The following is a 21,156-nucleotide window of genomic DNA, read 5'->3' on the forward strand; positions in this document are numbered from 1 at the left end:
GGTAGAACATACCCTCGTGTTCATGTTGCTTTCTGACGTTATATATATGTTGTCTGTGGCAACTAGATACACAATAACTGAGCCACTTGTAGAAAATCGATACAGTATGTCAACCACGCTCTGTAGTATTTCCACTAAAAGCGTTGAGTGCACGTCATCTGGAAAGTCCAGGCCACAGCGTGACACTGTGAAGGCAACGATCGCCTCCAACCAATCATTACATTGTAAACACTTTGCATTTTGGTCAAATGAGATTCATCATCCAGCTCTTCTTAAAATGAAGAGAGAAAAACTGTGTCTACAGTACAGGGTTGAAATTCAGGCACTTATATGCTACACGGAAATAGGAAATGATGAATGCGTCTGTCTTTCGTTCCAACACGTGTCAATATTTAGAATAATAGTAACTGCTAATGTTTAAAGTGAAAATATGTAATAAGAGGAAGCCGGTTGAGAACACCAGAAAGCGTGAACATCAGATCCTCTGTGTTGGTCAGAGAAGGCTCCACGGGTACGAGTATTGGATTCATTCTGTACAGTCAACACATTGACTCGTTTTATTGTTACTGCCGTGCAAAACGGGCCTTTCCAGGCAAGTGCAAAGCATAATAATGGATTTGTAGATGTCACTGTCAACGCACATCCTCCCGCTGCATCCGTCTACCAATCAATCAGTGACCGCGGTTATCTTTCTCTGATTTGAAGCCGTAATCGCTGACACCAACCTTGTGGTATAAAAGGAGCCGATCTGCTCGGTGTGCACCAGAAGCATCACACCTGTTGGATTCGGTTGTGCACATATTTCAAACACTTTTCACAGGTAACGGGTAAATCCTTCCATTCATTTTTAGATAGTTATTTTGTCACTTTGAGTAAATATAACTGGTTTTGTCTCTTCTCTGACACAGATATGTCAAAGAAGGTTATTGTGGTGTTTGCACTGCTGGTTGCACTGCTACCACCGTCTGCAGCTGGAAACCCGAAAGAGACTCGTCTACTACAGCAGCTTCTGGCCAAGAGGGAGCCGGTGAGCGGCTCGGCAGGCAGACAGGAGCCGGCGCCTCAGGCTCCCTTGGCACGGATGGAGAGACGGGCACACCTGTCTGAGGACGAACGGGAGATTATGACCAAGCAAATAATGCAAGCAATCTCAGGTATGCTGCGGGTGTGAACGTTCTCCGATTGTAGTTTGTGTTATGACATGATTGAGTGGGCAGAGATCCAAAGAGGTGCTCAGGTCTGTGTACTGAACCTGTGTGTGGTTCATGTAGGAATGGTTTGTTCACAGGGATGATGAACACTGAGTGCATGTCAGACCGGGACTACCAGGGCTGGGTGGACTTTGGCCGCCGCGACGCAGAATGAGCCACGACGACGACCCGAGAGCTCAGACTTCCTGCTTTTTGTTCACGTTTTATATAAAGTCCATGTTCTACTTTCTCTGCAACTTTATAAATAAAACCATTTTGCAGAACTATCACAATAGTCATCTCTGTCTTCATCGCTGCCATGAGGTAAACAAGAGACGTATAAAACTGTGCTGGAGGTTTTATTCACAGGTGGTACAACTCAAACACACGCTGACATACTCAGCTGTGATGCTAACACAGAACAAAGCAAACAGCAGCGCAGCGAAACAGCGGCGCAGAGAAACAGCGGCGCAGAGAAACAGCAGCGCAGAGAAACAGCGGCGCAGAGAAACAGCGGCGCAGAGAAACAGCGGCGCAGAGAAACAGCGGCGTAGAGAAACAGCGGCGCAGAGAAACAGCGGCGTAGAGAAACAGCGGCGCAGAGAAACAGCGGCGTAGAGAAACAGCAGCGTAGAGAAACAGCAGCGTAGAGAAACAGCAGCGTAGAGAAACAGCAGCATAGAGAAACAGCAGCGTAGAGAAACAGCAGCGTAGAGAAACAGCAGCGCAGAGAAACAGCAGCGTAGAGAAACAGCAGCGTAGAGAAACAGCAGCGCAGAGAAACAGCAGCGTAGAGAAACAGCAGCGCAGAGAAACAGCGGTTTGGTTGATTTAAGTCAGAACACACATTTTTAAAAGCTGTGTTTATGATTTCTTCCCTTTTTAATCCTCAGTATCCTATGCGCCTTTTAGCTACAGTTGATTGTTCAGACAGATTTCAAAGAAACATGCCGTTTAAATAATTTGGACCACTTGTCTGCTTGTCTTTAAATAAGGATTCTTGACCACATGGAGAACTCTCTTTGAATGCCCCAAACTATTTAAAAGTTCCTGATGATTCAGCAGATTTTGTACAAGCAAGATGCTCACAGTGCACAGTGCAGTAAATGTACGTATTGCTTATAAAAACCCATTCACCTTCTTTGATGCAGCACGGCAAACCTGATTTCATCTTGGTGAGGTTTTGCTCAGGATGAAGTTCAGAAATGTCCAACAGGTGACTCAGCAGCCATGACAACATGTGCTACGTGAAAGCAGGTGGTGCACTTTAGGGCAGACGGCTGCAGGACGTCAACATCATCAACATGTTTCAGTTTAGTCGGCGCATCGTCCGTCATCGCAATGCGAATTGATGTACGTCTCAATTGTTTAACTTAGTATATTTGACAATCTTATATAAAACATGCTAATCTCAATGTAGCAGCTAATAAGCAGGAAGACAGTGTATTTTGAAAGATTTTCAGTGTGACAGCATCGCTTCAGTTTGTAGTTTCGTTTCACAATAATTTACTGCACGTAGTCCCTTTTCATTTTCCCAAATGACAACTTTGTTATTTACACATCAGTGATGTTCCACTTTGGAAACTGATGAGTTGTCATTTTTTCAAACCAGCGGCGGGGAAAACGTGAAAAATGACAATCACAATACACGGTATAAAAATGTTTTTTGTGTAAAAAGAAGTCAAAGAAACTGGTGATAATCAGCTGATTTTCCTGAGATGAAGATGTCACTCACACACACATTCATCGAAAATAATATTACTGGTCACTACCGACAACTTAAAGTGTGGCTCTAGCACATTCTGTGGCTTATGTTTTCAAGACACCACAGCTGTGGGCCCTGAACTGCACAGTGGGGATCACACGGCTGGATGTAGAGTCCCTACGGTGAATGATGAAGCAGGAAGTGATGAACAGTCCTCATCAAACTTTCAGAGGACGACCGGCTGCGGCCCGTCATCCCCCAGGCTGCCACTCTGTGCAACCCCAGACCTTGAAGCTTCTCGACCAAGTTCAAACTGAAAAAGTACCTTCGTCCCGTTTTGTCCAGTGGGGAGTCTCCAAGTTTGTCTGTTACTGTGGAGGGTGAAGGTCTGTTACTACGGTTGTCGTGCAGGTGGTGGTGCGGATGAGGAGAGGCTGAGATGCCACGCTCGTGCAGCAGCTGCAGGAGTCCCAGTGATGAAGAGGTTACATGTGTGGTGTTGGCGGCGGTCCGGCCTCCTTGGCCAAAGGGCCGCTGGTGGGACGGCGGCGATGAAGTGCTCACGAGCTCACAGTTCCGACAAGATGGCAGCCCGAAAGAGCGAAGCCTGCCAACAGAAAAAAAAAACACTTAAAAACACAATACGGTAGATAACAAAACAAAGCTGCTTCTTCTCACACAAACATGCAAGCTCATTCCCAAACAATGAAATAAAATGTTAAAAGTTTGAGTTCATTTGTTGTTAGTGTCTGCCTGTCGTTGCTGTAAGATGGATGAACACAATGTTAGTGTGGCAGCGGTGATGAAACAGGATCCGGTGGTTTGCCGAGATGAAAACCTAGGAAGGTCAGGAGACGTTAAACACAACGAGCCGAGGATATGTGGGGAGCGCAAACAAGTGAGTGTTGTTAGGAGGCGACAGAAGCACAGTGCAAGTAGTGACGATCTGTTCCGTTTGGGTTCGGTCTTTATTGTTATTAACCATGGTGTTATTCAGTTAAACAGACATTGGTCCCGTGCCTCCGTCATTAATAATAAAATCCAGTATTCATAGTGTATCCATAACCCTCCACTCTTACTTTGCCCCGAAGGCGCCTTTTAGAGTTGGAGGAAGAGCCTCGACAGACGTTTTCTGCCACTGTCGGGGGTAAAGAGCAGACGTTTAAGTTTAAGGGGAGAGAAAAAGCAAGATGGAAGACAGGAAATCTGCAAAAACAAGTTGTGGATTAATGAACCAAAATGACTCTTTTCAGGAGTTCCCTGCTCAAAGTAACTCATGTACATCACATTCACAACAATAACAAAGCACGCTAAAACAAACAGCTCACAGTGTGTGTCCTCTTACCGAGTGGATAAGGATGGGATGAGACGGGAGGGTTGCAGGACTTGGCAGGTGGTAATGGTATGTGTGGGAGAGGTCTGAGGGAGGTTGGGACCAGGTGGAGAGACTGCGAGGTCATGGAGGGAGGAAATGCACATTAAACTACACATGGAGAAAGTTACACTCAATGAGGAACTACAAGAGCTAATGAAGCCGGTCGCTGAAGTAATACCACCCAATCAATGGGACATGAGCGATATAAAGGAGCAGAGAAAGCAGAGAGCACGGACTTTAGAGGAGATTTAATGAGGCGAAGAGAATGATGGAGCGAGTGGGACTGTGCAGCACGAGTGCAGTGTGTCCTACCCATGCCGTGTGCTCCAGAGAGCTGCGACAGGTCCGGTTCGTCCTCCTCCAGGTCGTTCAGACTGTAGACGTGCTGCATGTCGACCTCGAGCTCCCGGAAGTCTTTCGTCAGGACGCCCGGACGTGGATGCAGGATGCCTCCCAGGTTTGGTTTGGCCAACTGCTGCCACTGATGCAGAGTCACCGAGCCTGACGAGGAGAGAGGAACCGAGGTCGAAATAACATTTCACATGTCACACTGAGCATTAGACGGTTGCTTTCTATGAGCAGATAGTAAGTAAAGCGCTGTTAAACCACACATAACTTTCCGTCTTGTATCCGTATTATTTTCATAGCAATCAAAATCCAAAATAGGAATTTACAATAAATTTTCCAATGATCCAGGCGTACGGTCATGTTCACCGTCTTGTCACTGTCCACTGTCTGGTGCTACCCAAGACACAGCAGTTTCTCCACAATCAAATATTAACCAACTCACACATCTTTCATCCCCGAACCGGCGCTTTCCAGGTCAAATTCAGCACGCAGGAGACGGGGGAGACACAACTTTCACTCGCTGTGATTTCCTATCCGTCTCTGCAGAGTGAAATCGATGAGGGCAGCACATCTAAATGAAACGGGTACGGTTTAAGCGGACCACCCTCTACACAGGAATGGTTCAACCAGTTGCAGTTAACAGGCTAGTGCTATAGAAACACAACTAAACATGCTGCAAGGGGACCTAGGTTACGAGGAAGTAAAGTGTCACGTACTTTGCCCATAACAACAAGCAAAGACGTGACAAGGTCTCGAGTCACCTCCCAGTAATAAAACCTACAATCTGCTTTGATTCAACCTCCTCCAGACATCATATCACCTGGAACACAAGCAATTAAGAACAGAATTAAATCTTGATCAAATCAGCTCAGCCCACTGCTATAAGCACCATATCACCAGGACAAGTCTCTGCAAACTGAGAGCTGATACCACGGGTCAACATGTGTCCAAGGAAACACCCTGAAAGCTCATTTGCCACATTGTTTTGACGCACACGAAACACAGCACAACAATCGTACTTCTGATCTACTATACAAACAATCACTACAAGAGCAACACATGTTGCAGGTTTGTAATTTAACCGGCCGAGCGACCTCGCTCTGCTGCGCTGCGCGGCGCAGTGGATTCCTGGGTATTCTCCCCATGCACCTTCTGAAGTGGATTAATTGTTTTGCATACCATTGATGTTATTGTTGGTGTCAGTAAAACATTTAGTCGAACGCTTCCTTGTACTTCTGGTTACTAATCCCTTCATAACCACATTCACAAGAGCTTTTAAATTGACGTTTCACATGCCATGTGAGGCTGCACGGTGCTGTGGTGGCTCGCACCATCTCCTCACAGCAAGAGAGGCCCGGGTTCGTTTCCCGGGCCTTCTGGAGAACGTTGTAATACGAGGCAGTCACATGTCATTTATACAGTTAGAAATGACTATGAATTAATTACAAATGTAGATACATATTCTATAATACTTCTACTTTTGTAAAAAAAGAAAAAAAGAAAAAAAGTACTTTAACTGTTTCCTTGCTTCTATTCTTGTAAAATAATACTTTCTACTTTTACGAGCCGAACAGCTTTTCACCGGTGGTATTTAATTAGGATCACAAACTAATGTCAACAATGATCAGCATGCTTGTGCTCCATGGTGACTCCACTTGAACTGGGATAAGCTCCAAGAAATTGAGGAGACACAGTATCCAGCAGAGACTTTTACCTTCCAGAGGTTTGACAATCTGCAGGCGGTCGGGCAGGTAGGACCTGGACCCTCCGGAGGAGCCACAGGAGGGCCGCGAGCTGCCGTTGGAGTAGTTGGTGCCCGTCGACGCTGCCGGGCTGGAGACCGGGCTGTCATTTGGCGTCAGGAAGCCGCTGGAGCCCTCGGCCTCTTCGCAGTCTGCTGCCAAGGCGTGGAGTTTACGCTCACGTTCCACGTCGAAGAAAGGCCGCTCGCAGGAGTGGTTCTGCTGGCGGGCTGACAGGCTGCACAAGGCGGCTTCGAGGTCCTGGCCTCCTGGTGTGCCCGGCTGGCCCAGACGCTTCGGCCCACTGAGTCTGTGGTGAATAGATGTGACGCTTGCTTTAGCTGCTTCCACACTGGACCTTTAAGTGGGTTCATCATCATAAACTCATGTGGCAAAAACATTTGAACTTGTAATCAAGAAAAAATACAATGCATATAAAATGATCAAAAATAGATCTGGAATTTGATATTATCGTGCACGTACAGTATGTGCATGAATGCACACTCAAACACACCTGTTGTCTTCTTTCGGAGCATTGTTGAAGCTGGGCTTGTCTTCCAGAGTAAGGCTAGCATTGTCTGAGCCATAGTAGCTGGTCCGGGGGGTGCTGATGAGACTGGAGTGAGCCGCCAGCGGGCTGGAGCCCGGCAGCCCCGGGGAGTGGCACCGAGGCCGCAGCCTCACGGCCTTGTTCACCACCTTCACCGTTTCAAACACACGCCACGGGTGGTTCCTGCGGGGAGAAACTGGGGGGTGAGTGGGCATAAAAGAAAGATCCAAACAGAAACAACTTTTAGAATACATTGTATGCCACAGTCACCCAGCTAGCTGCTGCGTTCCACAGTGAGCTATACGACCTTTAGTCAGTCAACTTGGGGGGGCGGACCAGAAGGTATCAGATCAGAGGAAACAATCTCTTAAGATTTCAGTCCAATCCTGAACAACTATTAAACTTGCTACTTCACGGACTCACTTGTACTCCGAGGGGGCCGAGGTGTCCAGGCCTTTGCGGAAGGTGCCCTCTATCTCGGCTGCGAGCGAGTCCATGGGGAGGGCCGAGGCCAGCGCGGTGTAGCGCTGCACCGTGCTGTTGGGGAGGCTCTTATTACGCAAGTTCTTAATGTCCTCTCGGGCCTCGCGGAGCATGTCCTCACACTGAGAGTACTTGTCCCGCAGGTCCTTGAGCTGCAGGACAAAAGGAGACATAGCTGTCAAATTGTAGTACAAGTATATATATATATATATATATATAGTATCATTGAGAGCTGAATATTCATGATTAAGTATCTGCAAAGACGCATATAAACAGTTCTGTGTGGCGACGCAGAACCATGGGAAGGCTCTTAGGGTAGCTGATCTGCATATTAAGAAAATATCAACTAAAGACTGTATGTGCAGTGCTGTGTTACTCACATACCTTCTCATCAAACTCACAGAAGTCTGTCGTAAACATAAAATCATTACTTTTGTCTCAGAAGATTGACACGGGCTCTGACAGTCTGACCGCAGACGGACTGGTTGAGTGGGGAATGTCAGCCGGGAGCATTTCGACTGGGCCGACGTCCAAAGCACTTAAACTGTTGGTTTCTTTGATTGATTACATTCCTTTTCCTTTCTGAGCATTGTGGTTTGTGCTTTGCCTACAATTACAGTCAATGAAAGGAGGCTGGCCTTTTTTATATGTTTACATACAACACCTGTGCACGTGTGAAGACTTGAAAACACAAAAGCATGTTTTAGGTGTCCACACAAGTGTTGCTGCATGTGAAGGGATCCTAATTCTACTCCAAGTGTAGAGTGTATTTTGTCAGAGGGATTGTCAGTGTCTTGCCTCCGATTGAAGATTTAGCTGGCTCTCGCGGGAGGAACCCAGGTGTTGGTTCAGCTCCTCGTTCTCGTGGGTGAGCTAGAGGGACAGGGAGAAGACGGTTAGACGAGTTTGACTGGGAATTGATACTCAGAGAGCGTCCATTCCTGGAGAAGGTGGAAACGTTCTCTCACCCCTTTGCAACGGGCCTGCAGGTCGACAATCTGTGCCAGCAGCGAGCTGATCTCCTCCTGCTGTCGGAAAGAGTCCTCCACCTTCCGCGCTAGCTCATCCGACAGGTCGCCGACCCGCCTGTTAACAGATGCTGAAACACACAAGTCCGGTCAGTACGCATACGGACGTCTCCGTGTTACTTTCATCTGCTGAAACGAGACTGGACCACTTACAGAGTTCTTCCACACACACCATCATCAGCTCCTGTTCTTGCTCCTCGTAGTTGGTCGTCTCTGTTGTGAGGTCACTGGCCTGGAGGAACAAAGCGATGCAAACAATGTCAACATGTCATACTTTTAACACCGGAGGCAATTTAAAAAACGACCTATTATTGTCATTCAAATGCAAGTACGAAATAAAAAGGTGGACTTTATACAGACATGGCCGTAAGAACCACGATGGACATCTATAAGTGTCTCATTTCATCTGATATGCGTGAGAGCTTTGCAGCATGGCGTACCTCTAATCGCAGTTTGCGGTTGTCGTCCTCTAAGCCCTTCAGCTTCTGCTGCAGGAAGTCGTAGTGGACGAAGGTGCCGAGTGAACTGCACGATTCGTTCCTTTTTATTCTACAACAAGAAAAGATACATCTTCTGAATTCAGACATCTTTATGTTTTTCTCACAAAGAGGAAAAAAAACTGAACGAAACAAAATGTGTGTTTTCTGTTCAATTGCGGTGATAGAACAGAAATTAGTAGCATGAATTACAATGATTCTCTTTTTTAAGGATATCGATACTGACTAAGTCACAAACCTGCACTTTGTTTAGAAACAAACTGATACTATATGAATCAACCTGTCTGTCTGCGTGTGTGTGTCTGTCTGCGTGTGTGCGTGTGTGTGTGTGTGTGTGTGTGTGTGTGTGTGTAAAAACCCACGGTGATTGTGATTCAGCGTTCTCGATCTCCTCGCTGCTGGCGTAGAACTGAAGGAGGTCGTCTCGCATCGAGAGCTCATGGCGTAGTTGAGCGATCTAGAACACGCAGTAAACAACATCACTCGACTGCATCGGTCAGCACCACGTTGACGCGATCGTTTATTCCAGTGAGACACTTGTGACGTGAGGTGCGTTTGTACCTCTTCCTTTGCGATCTCAAGCTGTTCGTCCAGCATTTCATTGCGTGCGGTTATTTCTTGGTTCTGCTTCAGGAGCGATTGACCGATCCGCGCCGCCAACTCGAGATCCCGCTCTTTCTGCAAAGCAAAGGCATAAATTCTACTTTTATTTTAGGCAATAATGCATCGTGATATAGTATATATATATATATATATATATATATATATATATATATATATATATATATATACACACACACATATACATATATATATATATAATACAATCACAGTTTCAGTGAGGCAATCACAGGTATGTTTTTTAACCAAATGTAATGGACTTTTTGTAAGCGGTGACAAACAGATAACTGTGATCCTCTATGATCCCGTTCATCTGCTGTGCGTCTCTTACCTCCTCCAGCAGGTGGGTGACTGCCTTGATGTCATGATATGTCTTGGTGACCTGGACCACTCTGTCTGAACACAGCACTGAGGGAGGAGGGAGGAGGGAGGAGGGATTAAATGAATGAAGAGAAAGAGCTGTAGCGACCACACAAAAGGATAGCGGAACAACAGAGTCTTGCTGAATATGCATCATGAGATAAGGGCTATGAGCAGTTATTTTGGCTGATCACTTCCTCGATTTACATTTTTAAACAATAGATAATACTAGGCGACTGAGGCTCAGTGGTAGAGCAGGGTCGTCCTTCAATCAGAGCATCGGCGGTTCGATCCCCGGCACCACTCGTCCATGTCGATGTGTCCTCGGCCAACACACTAAACCACAACTTGCTCCCGCAGGTGTGTGTACGTGTTAGTTAGAGTCCTGATGGGCAGGTGGCACCTTGCACTGTAGCCCCTGCCACCAGTGTATGTGTGTGAATGGGTGAATGATGACATGTGGTGTTATAGTCCATTTACCATATTATGAGTTATTCAGTGTTGCCAGGTCTGTTTTTCCCATGGAATTGAGCTACTTTTGAAGCGTTGCCACGGATTACATCGTTGGGTCGACCTATTTTGCATGCAAATGACATAGCATCTTTAGGACCAGGTTTAAATAACCGTTTACGGAAAACTGATTTTAATACAAGTATTTAACATTGACGCCGTTACTTTGGAGATATTACAATACATTTGGAAATGAAATCAATGCTGTTGGACTTTAAAAGCAGTGTCTATTTTTAGGGGCAGGTTGTGTCACAAAGAGGCAACCCTGTAAATGTTGTTTATCACATGTCCAGTACTGTTAACTTTCCTTTTGATTGTCTGTTGCATTACTGGAGGCACTGCTCTGGTTAAAATGGATGATTGATTAAAAGTGTGAAATTTTAAAATTGATATGTGAAGAGAGGCTGCCCACATAAACAGACCCTGCTCACATTTATTTAACATGAAATATGAACCTGTAAAAACACAAATGGACGCACCAAGACTGACGACAGTCTTCTTTGTGTGAATGAGATCCTCAAGTACAGCTACAGACCACCACATCTCCATGTGGTCAGCCAGATACCGATCCTCTTAGCTTGATCCCTTTCAGCCCGATTAGACGGCTGTAAAGACCTCGTCCTCCTGGATACCAATATAGCTCATCGGCAGAGACTTCCGGGGCTGAACTGACAACGTGTTCAGACCAGCAGGACATGCACAGCGCGGCCGGGATAACAGCGACTGACTATTGACCTGAAGCTTTGTTTACATCCTGGGGAATGATTTGTTTGTGTCCACTTCAAAGTCAATAAGGATGAAGCGCGGCGTGAAGTCAACGAGTCATTTGAAGCATTCATGTGGTTCTTAATTGAAGTAATTACTGTTCTGGTCGTGAGCCAAACACTGTCAAGTTATCATTGGTTGTCATTCTAATTTTGTGCTTCTTTTGTAACGCTTGCTGCCGTTGCAAGTGTTGTGCTTTTGGAGCAGAACTCATTGCGGTGCTTTCAACATCTGACTCGTCTGTTTAAGGATGTACAACATTTGGCTTGGCTCGCGTGGAATTTTGTAATGACACTGCATACCTCTACATCACAATCAGCTTTGTAATCTTACTTTGGTGGATTAAAGAGACGGGAGGTTGCCAGACAGCAAAGTAATTACATTGCGGCCTTGAATTTGGCCTGGAAACAAGGATTGGGTCGCTGCATCAGTGTCGAATCAGCCTGATGGAAAGAAGATAACCTTGGGCTAAACGACTTGCTGACTTTGACTTGTATAACATAACTCATGTGTACAGTCTGAGCTGATCTCCTGTAAGACAGAGGACATGGTTTCACATTTCACTAAGTAGACTGAAGAGAAATGTAAAACCATCACATGAAACAGGTTTCACACGTCTGACAGTGAAAGCGTTCTAACTAATCGCAAATAATCACAAAGCTTTTCCAGAGAAATGTCAAAACACATTCATGCGTCAAAGCCACACCTGCAAAAGTAGATTATGGACTAAACTGACAAATCATGTTGGAAACTTGCACAACTGAGCACTACAACAGAAGCACAAAAGTAATCATTAAACATTCATTTCATCAATTAACTTACTGATAGCTGGATAGCTATATTGGTACATTTCTGATCTTTAAGCCAACATGGACAAGAAGTCCTCAAAGTGCTCATTCACAACTCCAAAACAAACGGGCAAACTCCGTCTGCTGACGAAGTTCCTGTTATCGAAATAAAATGGCGTCAGTCTGCATACATGCATTCGATTCTTTCGACTTCCTAACGGACAGCTTAATTAATTAAATCAACACCTACATAGAAAAATGTAGAACAGAAGTGCAGTACTCACATGCACCTTAAAAACCCTAATCGTCAACAACATTGTCAACATGTCTGATAACAGAATGTTGCTGGCTGGTCTGTGCTGCACACTAAAGAATCACCTGAATAAACTACAGCCCAAATTACGCACAATTACGTAAATCATGTAACTGAAATACATTCTGTAAATGAACGAAGGTTAATCCCATAATAGTTCAACTTCCTCAAATCCTAATGTACTTCAAATGGATTGCAAAGCAAAGTCTGCAGCAGGACTGTCAGTGGGTTTCAGATCCTGTCCTGTACACACACATGTACAAAATAAGACCCAGTCACTACAAAGTCATTCAAATTATCATCGGCAGCAGTGCAGTCATTTCCATCTGCACTACATTCATTATTCCACATCAGTCTACCTCCAGAATGTTAAAGTCAAGTTCATTGAACGGCTTATTTGCACTTGAATTGATGCATTCTTCAGCAAGCACCTGAGCTGTTCACCCACAAAGTCTCACCAGCGGAAATATCGTCTGCATTTCAGCTCGACCCGACGGCCGCGTGGAGCAGGCCGAGGTAAGATGTGCTGCTATGCCAGCCGGAGGTTTCCGGGTTTGTGTCGAGCTAAGTCCAGGCAGCCAACCTGAACTGCTTGCTTGCTGATACTGGAGCTAATGGATGAAGCTCGCAGACTTATACTTATGACGTCTGTTGCGTTGCGGGGATAAGACGGGCATGGATGAGCTCCAAAAAGGTTTGATCTCGACTGTTCTCAAGGTGCAGACTTTACAGAGCTTCTTCATGTTAAAGTAGTTTAAAATAACATTGTCAGATCCATCACTAAAGGATTTTAGCCTAAAAGATCCCGACAATATACAATAACGCACACGCAACAACGTGTCCGACAAAAAACAGCTAAAGTATATATGCACTGAAAATATATCCAATAACAGAGAGGCAAGAAAGCGTTAGTTTGAGTGCCCCGTCTCTCTGCAGGGGTGCCCGTGTCGCAGCATTGGTGTCGGTGCCGGCCACACACATGCCCATCTAGACAAAGAAGAGCAGACGTCTGTTGGAGCAGAACATCACCTTTTTCAATCTTAAGATGCACAACCAACCATTTCCTAGGAAGAGCATTCAGGTCATCGCTTCAATCTCATTCGACCAATTTAATTATCTTTTTTTCCAAATTCCTCTCTGTGATTCAAACCATGTGAGAGAATAAGAAACTGTGAACTGTGACATTAGAGTACTAGTCCCTGTGGAGGCTCTGACCTCCATATAACAAAAGACAAACTCACAATGACAACTGCTAACATGAACACACTGCTGCAGCAGCTGCACGCGCACAGACACACACACACAGGCTCAATGACATTCTCACACACACACACACACACACACACACACACACACACACACACACACACACACACACACACACACACACACACACACACAGGCTCACTGACATTCACACCACTAAGAGGAATCTAAATGTATTTACACGTCTCGGGGTATAATCAGGTTGAACTGAAGGAGTTTTATGACAAGAGCTTCAAAATCAAGCATCGTGTTGTTGAACGGTAATCATCATGTGTGTGATGCAATGACATCACTGCACCCTGCAGTGCACAACGTGCACTATGAAGTATTTGAGCAGTTAGATTACAAAGACCTTGAGGAGGCAATGTGCAACAAAACACACAGACTAATATCTGCAGGGCAGAGTAATCATTAACCGTGACACTTTATACTTATCATTTCTCTTAACTCTCTCTTCTAAACATGGACTCAGCAGATCACGACCAGCCTCTTGTGCCACCTGCCTTTTCCTCATCACGCTCATCTCACCTTGTGTCACCTCCCGGCAAAGGCTTTCCTTGTTCTTGTCGTTGTTGTTGTTGTTATTATTGTTGTTATTGCCGTTGAGGCATTTCTTCTCCTCCTTCACCACTTCGTCCATCACAAGACTGGAAGTGCTCTTCTCTTCTTCCTCCTCCTCCTCAGACGCAGAGAAGCTCCACACCTCCATGGTGACCGGAGAAGAACTGTCGGTTGAACCCCTTCTTCTTCTTCTTCTTCTTCTTCTACCTCTTCTACTTCTTCTTCTTCTGTGTGTACGCTGTGCTGTCACGCGCCAACCGGGTCTCCGGCTTCATTCTGCTGGCCTGTGTGTTTGGGAAAACAATCGCCACCAGCCTCCGTGAGTGGGCGGATACACCTGCAGTGCCTGTGTGTGTGCAAGAGAATCTGAGCTGCTTCGTGTTAATATATAATCCCTCAGATTGTAAGAGCCATCTGTCGTCATGCCTGCCTCCGTATACCTGGCCACGTTGGACTACCGGGTAAGAAAAGAGGGGAGGAAGAGGAGCAGGGATGAAGGACGAAGAAGAATCTAAACCACAAGCCACAAAAGCCGATATTGCTCCCACTGACCTGGTCCAAGCACAAAAAGACAAGTATTGTTCACTACGATTGAAAACATTATTCAGGATGGGGATACTCGTGCAGTTTAAAAAGGATGCAGCATTAAGACCACCCACCCCTCTGGAATTGAGGGAGATGGTAGGTTCCGCCCCTGCCAATGGCTGTTCTTGTTCTGGTCACACATGTAGTACCAGATGCAGAGAGGGTTCTGCGTAATACTGCTGCAGACAGAGCCACGCCCACTTTACAGGAGTCTGATGGGAGCAACGGAGTGAATAGTCTGAGATTCTCAGGGTTTTAAAGGGGCTATTGAAAGAATATATGCATTTGTTTTATTCCATCTGTTAATATATATTTCTCCCTATACTAAAACAATATGTGTTATACTTATAGATGAGGTTGACACTTACATGAGTAATAAATAATATGATTAATAAAAAAATAACATTTCACATGTCACACTGAGCATTAGACGGTTGCTTTCTATGAGCAGATAGTAAGTAAAGCGCTGTTAAACCACACATAACTTTCCGTCTTGTATCCGTATTATTTACATAGCAATCAAAATCCAAAATAGGAATTTACAATAAATTTTCCAATGATCCAGGCGTACGGTCATGTTCACCGTCTTGTCACTGTCCACTGTCTGGTGCTACCCAAGACACAGCAGTTTCTCCACAATCAAATATTAACCAACTCACACATCTTTCATCCCCGAACCGGCTCTTTCCAGGTCAAATTCAGCACGCAGGAGACGGGGGAGACACAACTTTCACTCTCTGTGATTTCCTATCCGTCTCTGCAGAGTGAAATCGATGAGGGCAGCACATCTAAATGAAACGGGTACGGTTTAAGCGGACCACCCTCTACACAGGAATGGTTCAACCAGTTGCAGTTAACAGGCTAGTGCTATAGAAACACAACTAAACATGCTGCAAGGGGACCTAGGTTACGAGGAAGTAAAGTGTCACGTACTTTGCCCATAACAACAAGCAAAGACGTGACAAGGTCTCGAGTCACCTCCCAGTAATAAAACCTACAATCTGCTTTGATTCAACCTCCTCCAGACATCATATCACCTGGAACACAAGCAATTAAGAACAGAATTAAATCTTGATCAAATCAGCTCAGCCCACTGCTATGAGCACCATATCACCAGGACAAGTCTCTGCAAACTGAGAGCTGATACCACGGGTCAACATGTGTCCAAGGAAACACCCTGAAAGCTCATTTGCCACATTGTTTTGACGCACACGAAACACAGCACAACAATCGTACTTCTGATCTACTATACCAGGGATTCCCAAAGTGGGGTGCGCGCATCCCTGGGGGTGCGCGAGCTGCCTCTTTGGGGTGCGCGAGAGGAAAAGTGTAATGGCGGTCTGATGGTGTAATAATATTAAATATTTAAAAAAAATGTAATTTTAATTTAAAAACTGTCAGGTGGGACATCTGAAGCTATCAGTCGTAAAAGAGGAGAGGGACAGAGAGAGAGAGAGGAATCGGAGGCGAGGGGAACGGAGAGGTGCGTTATTGGGGAGAGACCGGGAGAAGAAATCGAGCCAGAGTCAGAGGAAGATGAGACGGAGGAGACTGGGAAAAAAAGAGGAAATATGATGAAAAGTATGTGTGTCTGGGCTTCACTTGGATTGGCAACGCAGATTGCCCAAAGCCACAGTGCGTGGTGTGCAGTGAGGTTCTGGCTAACAGTCTGAAGCTCTTATTTACGTCGCCACCTGAACACCAAGCATGCCAGTGCAAGTCAAAAGCCCCTTACATTCTTTATATCCAAATTGGAGGAGTTACAAAACAGCCAAAAACAACTGCAGTCTCATTCATGTGTTGGGTCTATAAATGACGCACTACGGGCTTCATATCTGGTTACAGAATAGCGAGAAAGGGGCTACCGCACACAATCGCCGAAGACGTGAGCTTGCCAGCTGCCAGAGAGATGGTGGAATGTATGATTGGGGAGAAAGAAGCAAAAAAGTTGGACATGATCCCGGTGTCCAACAACACTGTGTCGCGCCGCATCGATGCTTTGTCCGAAGACATCCTGGCTACATTAGTCGCTCATTAATTGTAAGTCAAATGTGATAATCTGCCTCTGAGCCTGTGCGTGTGTGCTCGCATCCGTATTGCTCTTTAAAAGTGACGCCTTGTGTCACTGAAAGTTATTGAAACTTTGCTGCAGTGTTTCAGGGCGTTTTCACACCTTCAGTTCGTTTGCTTTGTTGCAGTTGCTCCTTTGTTCGGTTTGTGTTCACACTGCAACATTTAACAGCGGACTAAATCTTGTAAACAAATGCCACGCGCGAGCAAACTGTTCACTCATTGGTCCGATTCTTATGCGGCTATGAAGGCTTAAAAGGCTCTGTTGCTTCTTTTTTTTTTTTTTTATTAAGGGGGGGGGGGGTGCGCGAACCCGGTCGGGATGTAGAAGGGGGTGCGCGGCCTAAAAAGTTTGGGAACCGCTGTACTATACAAACAATCACTACAAGAGCAACACATGTTGCAGGTTTGTAATTTAAGCGGCCGAGCGACCTCGCTCTGCTGCGCTGCGCGGCCCAGTGGATTCCTGGGTATTCTCCCCATGCACCTTCTGAAGTGGATTAATTGTTTTGCATACCATTGATGTTATTGTTGGTGTCAGTAAAACATTTAGTCGAACGCTTCCTTGTACTTCTGGTTGCGTCTTCCACTGAAATGTGACTTGAGGTTTAATCCCTTCATAACCACATTCACAAGAGCTTTTAAATTGACGTTTCACATGCCATGTGAGGCTGCACGGTGCTGTGGTGGCTCGCACCATCTCCTCACAGCAAGAGAGGCCCGGGTTCGTTTCCCGGGCCTTCTGGAATGTTCTCCCCGGAGCAGCGTGGGTTCTCTCCAGGTTCTCCGGGCTTCCTTCTTCCCACAGTCCAAAGACATGCAGTTTAGACTCATCGATGCCTCCGAGTTGCCCGTAGGCGTGAATGGTCGTCTGTCTCCGTGTGTCAGCCCCGCGGTAGTCTGGTGTCCTGTCCCTTCGCTCAATGTCAGCTGGGATCGGCTCAAGTGCCCCCGAACAGGATAAGCGATTAAAGATAATGGACGGATGCAACGTGAGACAAGAAATCAGCTCGAGAGCCTTAAACTACTGCAACGACTGAAGTTGAGACCTTGTGAAAAAGTCGTTCAGATAAAGCGGAAGCAAAGCATGAAACAAATCTAATTCTGCAAGAGATGTACCTGAAACCTGTGCAATGCAAAAAGTTGCAAACACAACAGTGTTTGGAGCAGGTTAGTCTGTCCTGGACCTAAACAAAGATGTGGCTTGGCACCAGCTGGGTACAGGCCATCTGGCATTATGACGACGCAGCCACAAAATGTCGTGAAATCTCCTAGGAATCAAATGTACGGTGGATTCAGATTACGGGGAGATGAACGTGTTACAACGCTTTAACGCAGAGCAACGTTTCTTTATCTTAAAGTAAAGTAAACACGGCAGATATTTACACATTCAGACGTGTTTGAATGTCGCGTCGCTGACTGAGCCACTGATTTACTGACTTTGCGTTATGAATGTCAAACTGGTCCGAAGTGAGGCTCTCTCTATCTGAGAGCAGATCACAGTTTTAAATGAGTCACTAAAAACGGTGAAAAATGATCCCTCACGCACACATAGCTGCAGTACACCAGCAACGTCCCATCAGCCAACAGTCTAGACAACCTCTACACCGAATGATAAACTCTTTCTGGGACACGCCGTCTGTGCGGCGCTCCACTGGAAACTGCGGAGAAAGCAAAGTGACGGCAGGTTAAGCAGCTTGGTGACATTTGACATCTGTAACTCACAAAAGCGGGAAGTGTGTGTGGAAGGGAGGGGAGATCAGTCAGTTCAAACACACACACCCTCAAGTTCACTCTCATTTCTTGGCAAAACATTAATAAAGAAAAATACGTCATTATGTGATCACGCAAACAGTTAACAAGCAACTAAAGACTATTTCTTATTATCAATTAACCCGCAGAGTCATTTCTTGATTAAATCGTTACATTTAGAATAATGTCCATCACACAAAGTGACATGATTTTCCCCTTTTACAAGAATATAATTCATATAAAGATCACACAGAAGGAGCCGATTAAAGCTCTAAAACAACTACGTACAGTTCTGCGACTCGCTATCAGCAAAGATCCCGATGTTTACATCAGTGCATACAGTACAGCCGCGTCCGAGCAGTTTACAAATACAGAGCTGCCGTGTTCCACTTCTTGGCCAACCGTCAAAAGTGACACATTGACTTTTAACAAACCTTGTAACTTCACCTGTGCAAAGATTGAACCAACACAAAGCTGCAGTAACACGTCAGCAATATGACAACAATAACCCAACGTATGTATGAAAACATAACAAGCAAACGCCCTCAGGAGGTCTTATCGTTTCATGTTACTCCTCGTCAGACTTAAAAGGGAAACTTCGGTATTTTCGCTCTCTGTTTGTTGTTGTGTCATGTGACTTGCCGGAGGACGACGGTTGAACAGTGAGTGGGATTGGAATAGATCAGTGACATGGGCCACCGTTGTTGTCAGAGCACATGAAGTGGAGCCCACCACTGGTAACATCATCACGACACACTAGACAGGATGTAAAGTGTACATAAAAGATGCACTCACAGAAGTACTTGAGAGTCTCTTCAATCTGCTCGTGCGTGAGTCCCAGAACGACTGCTGCCGGCAGCGGAGGCGTGTGCAGCCAGTCGTCATTGTCGTATCCAAACACGCTGTCCGCCCGAAGAGTGTAGCTGGGCTGACCCTCCCACAGGAGGCTCACTATCTCCAACTCTGGCAGGTCTGAACAGAGGTCTGAGGGTGGGGAGTGTTTGTTGTGTACATGCGTGCATGTGTATACAGATGTGTGAGTGTATGGGTTTATGTATGAGGAAAGAAAAACAAAAGACATAGACAGGAAGCAGCGCTTTAACGACCACAATTCAACTGAAACGTCACCTACGATGGCACACTGCCCTCTAGTGATGCAGCTACGCACCTACATGGTTCATTTAAGATCACACTGTTGAATTAGCCTTTGGTGCTCGGCAGCATCAACATATTTAAGTCATTTGCAGATTGATGAGTGAGTGAAGTTCCTCCTTTGTGACTCACCTGTTAAAGTTGACACATCGTGGCATCGTTTCCCCAGGTCTCCGGGTGAATCATGATGAAGAGGCTGGGGGTCCACATCCAGGCCCCCCGGTGCCTCCGCCCGCCCCTCATGGAGGGAGAAAGCTGAATGGGAGGCCAGGTGGGCCTGTGGGGACCAGGAGGGAGGAGAAGGAGTAGCGGGAGGAGAAGAGGAGGAGGGAGAGGAGGCAGGGTGGGACAGCTTGCCTGAGGCCGGAGGGTTCAGGGTGAAAGCGAACCCAGAGCCGGGTGTCCCGCTGTGGGACTGAGGCCCCCTGGTGCCCTCAGGGAGACGACGCAGGCTTCCAGGGCATCAGCCTCTGATTGGCTGAGAAGGTAACGACAAGAGACAAAGAGAAACACAAAGAGGAAGAGAGCAAAGAGAGCGGAAACATCAGAACGTTAAAGGAACCAAGTGCTGATATGAGACACTAACGTTATTAATATAACACTAGTTACTTCATTATAAGTAACTACAGAGGAAATCGAAGTGGGTCATACTTTAATTTTAAACCTCTTTTATTTCTGCAGCCACACTAAATAATATACATTTGTGATACAAAACGGTAAGAAAGCATCATCATAATGAAATGTTTTCATCAACATAAAACAAGCACATTTGATAGCATCGAATCATGTAAGTAATTGAGACTCATTTATTATTCAAAAGATCTGAACTCTCCCAGCGTCAAACCTTTTGTTTGATCACAGAGCTTTTCACTAGAAGTAGAATCGGGCCTGTTCCGTGTTCAAGGGTCACAAAGATCGAGTTACCGCTGCCTGAAGCTACACACGGGTCAGGTTCCTCACAACGGAAACATCTCTTCACACACACACACACACACACACACACACACACACACACACACACACACACACACACACACACACACACACACACACACACACACACACACACACACACACACACACACACACACACACACACACACACACACACACACACACACACACACACACACACACACACACACACACACACGGAAAACAAGAATCTTATCTGTTGTAAAAAAAATGACAATGACCTGCATGAAGGTATTTGATGGACTGTTTTATTTGAGGGCATTAGGTTTAACTCAGTATGCCTAATGTGTATGATGTATGTGGTTTTTTCTTGAACTCTAGTTTATAGAACGTCTGCCAGCACAGCACCATGTGGGCCTGAGTCCACATAGCGCCTCTTCTGTCCGCGGGGCGCTGGGTAGCGCTTCATCCTCGCGTTTCCATGAAAAAGTGCTCCTGTACTTACGTACAATAATGGTCAAAAAAGTCTAAATACACAGAGGTATGTTTATGACACTGATTTCTAACATATACCGAATAA

General features: G+C 45.7%; 2 protein-coding genes across 2 annotated transcripts; one reads left to right on the forward strand and one right to left on the reverse strand.

Moving 5' to 3' along the window:
- Window positions 1–910: 910 nt before the first annotated feature.
- Window positions 911–1,365, forward strand: LOC306784369 (uncharacterized protein; the record flags this gene model as incomplete). The annotated part of the gene is made up of 2 exons (XM_079278303.1): window positions 911–1,154; window positions 1,289–1,365. 2 exons carry the CDS (start codon window positions 911–913, stop codon window positions 1,363–1,365), a joined length of 321 nt encoding a protein of 106 aa, XP_079134429.1.
- Window positions 1,366–1,648: 283 nt separating this feature from the next.
- Window positions 1,649–20,124, reverse strand: hap1 (huntingtin associated protein 1; the record flags this gene model as incomplete). Its single annotated transcript, XM_079278578.1, has 17 exons — window positions 1,649–3,502; window positions 3,975–4,033; window positions 4,140–4,155; window positions 4,241–4,343; window positions 4,583–4,771; window positions 6,333–6,670; window positions 6,875–7,093; window positions 7,334–7,545; window positions 8,192–8,266; window positions 8,362–8,492; window positions 8,575–8,653; window positions 8,862–8,970; window positions 9,281–9,375; window positions 9,480–9,596; window positions 9,871–9,947; window positions 19,305–19,493; window positions 19,794–20,124. Coding segments are annotated over 17 exons (2,769 nt in total), but the record flags the coding sequence as incomplete, so codon positions are not given.
- Window positions 20,125–21,156: the final 1,032 nt, after the last annotated feature.

Source organism: Melanostigma gelatinosum (assembly GCF_949748355.1).
Source record: "Melanostigma gelatinosum genome assembly, chromosome: 11".
NCBI lineage: Eukaryota > Metazoa > Chordata > Actinopteri > Perciformes > Zoarcidae > Melanostigma > Melanostigma gelatinosum.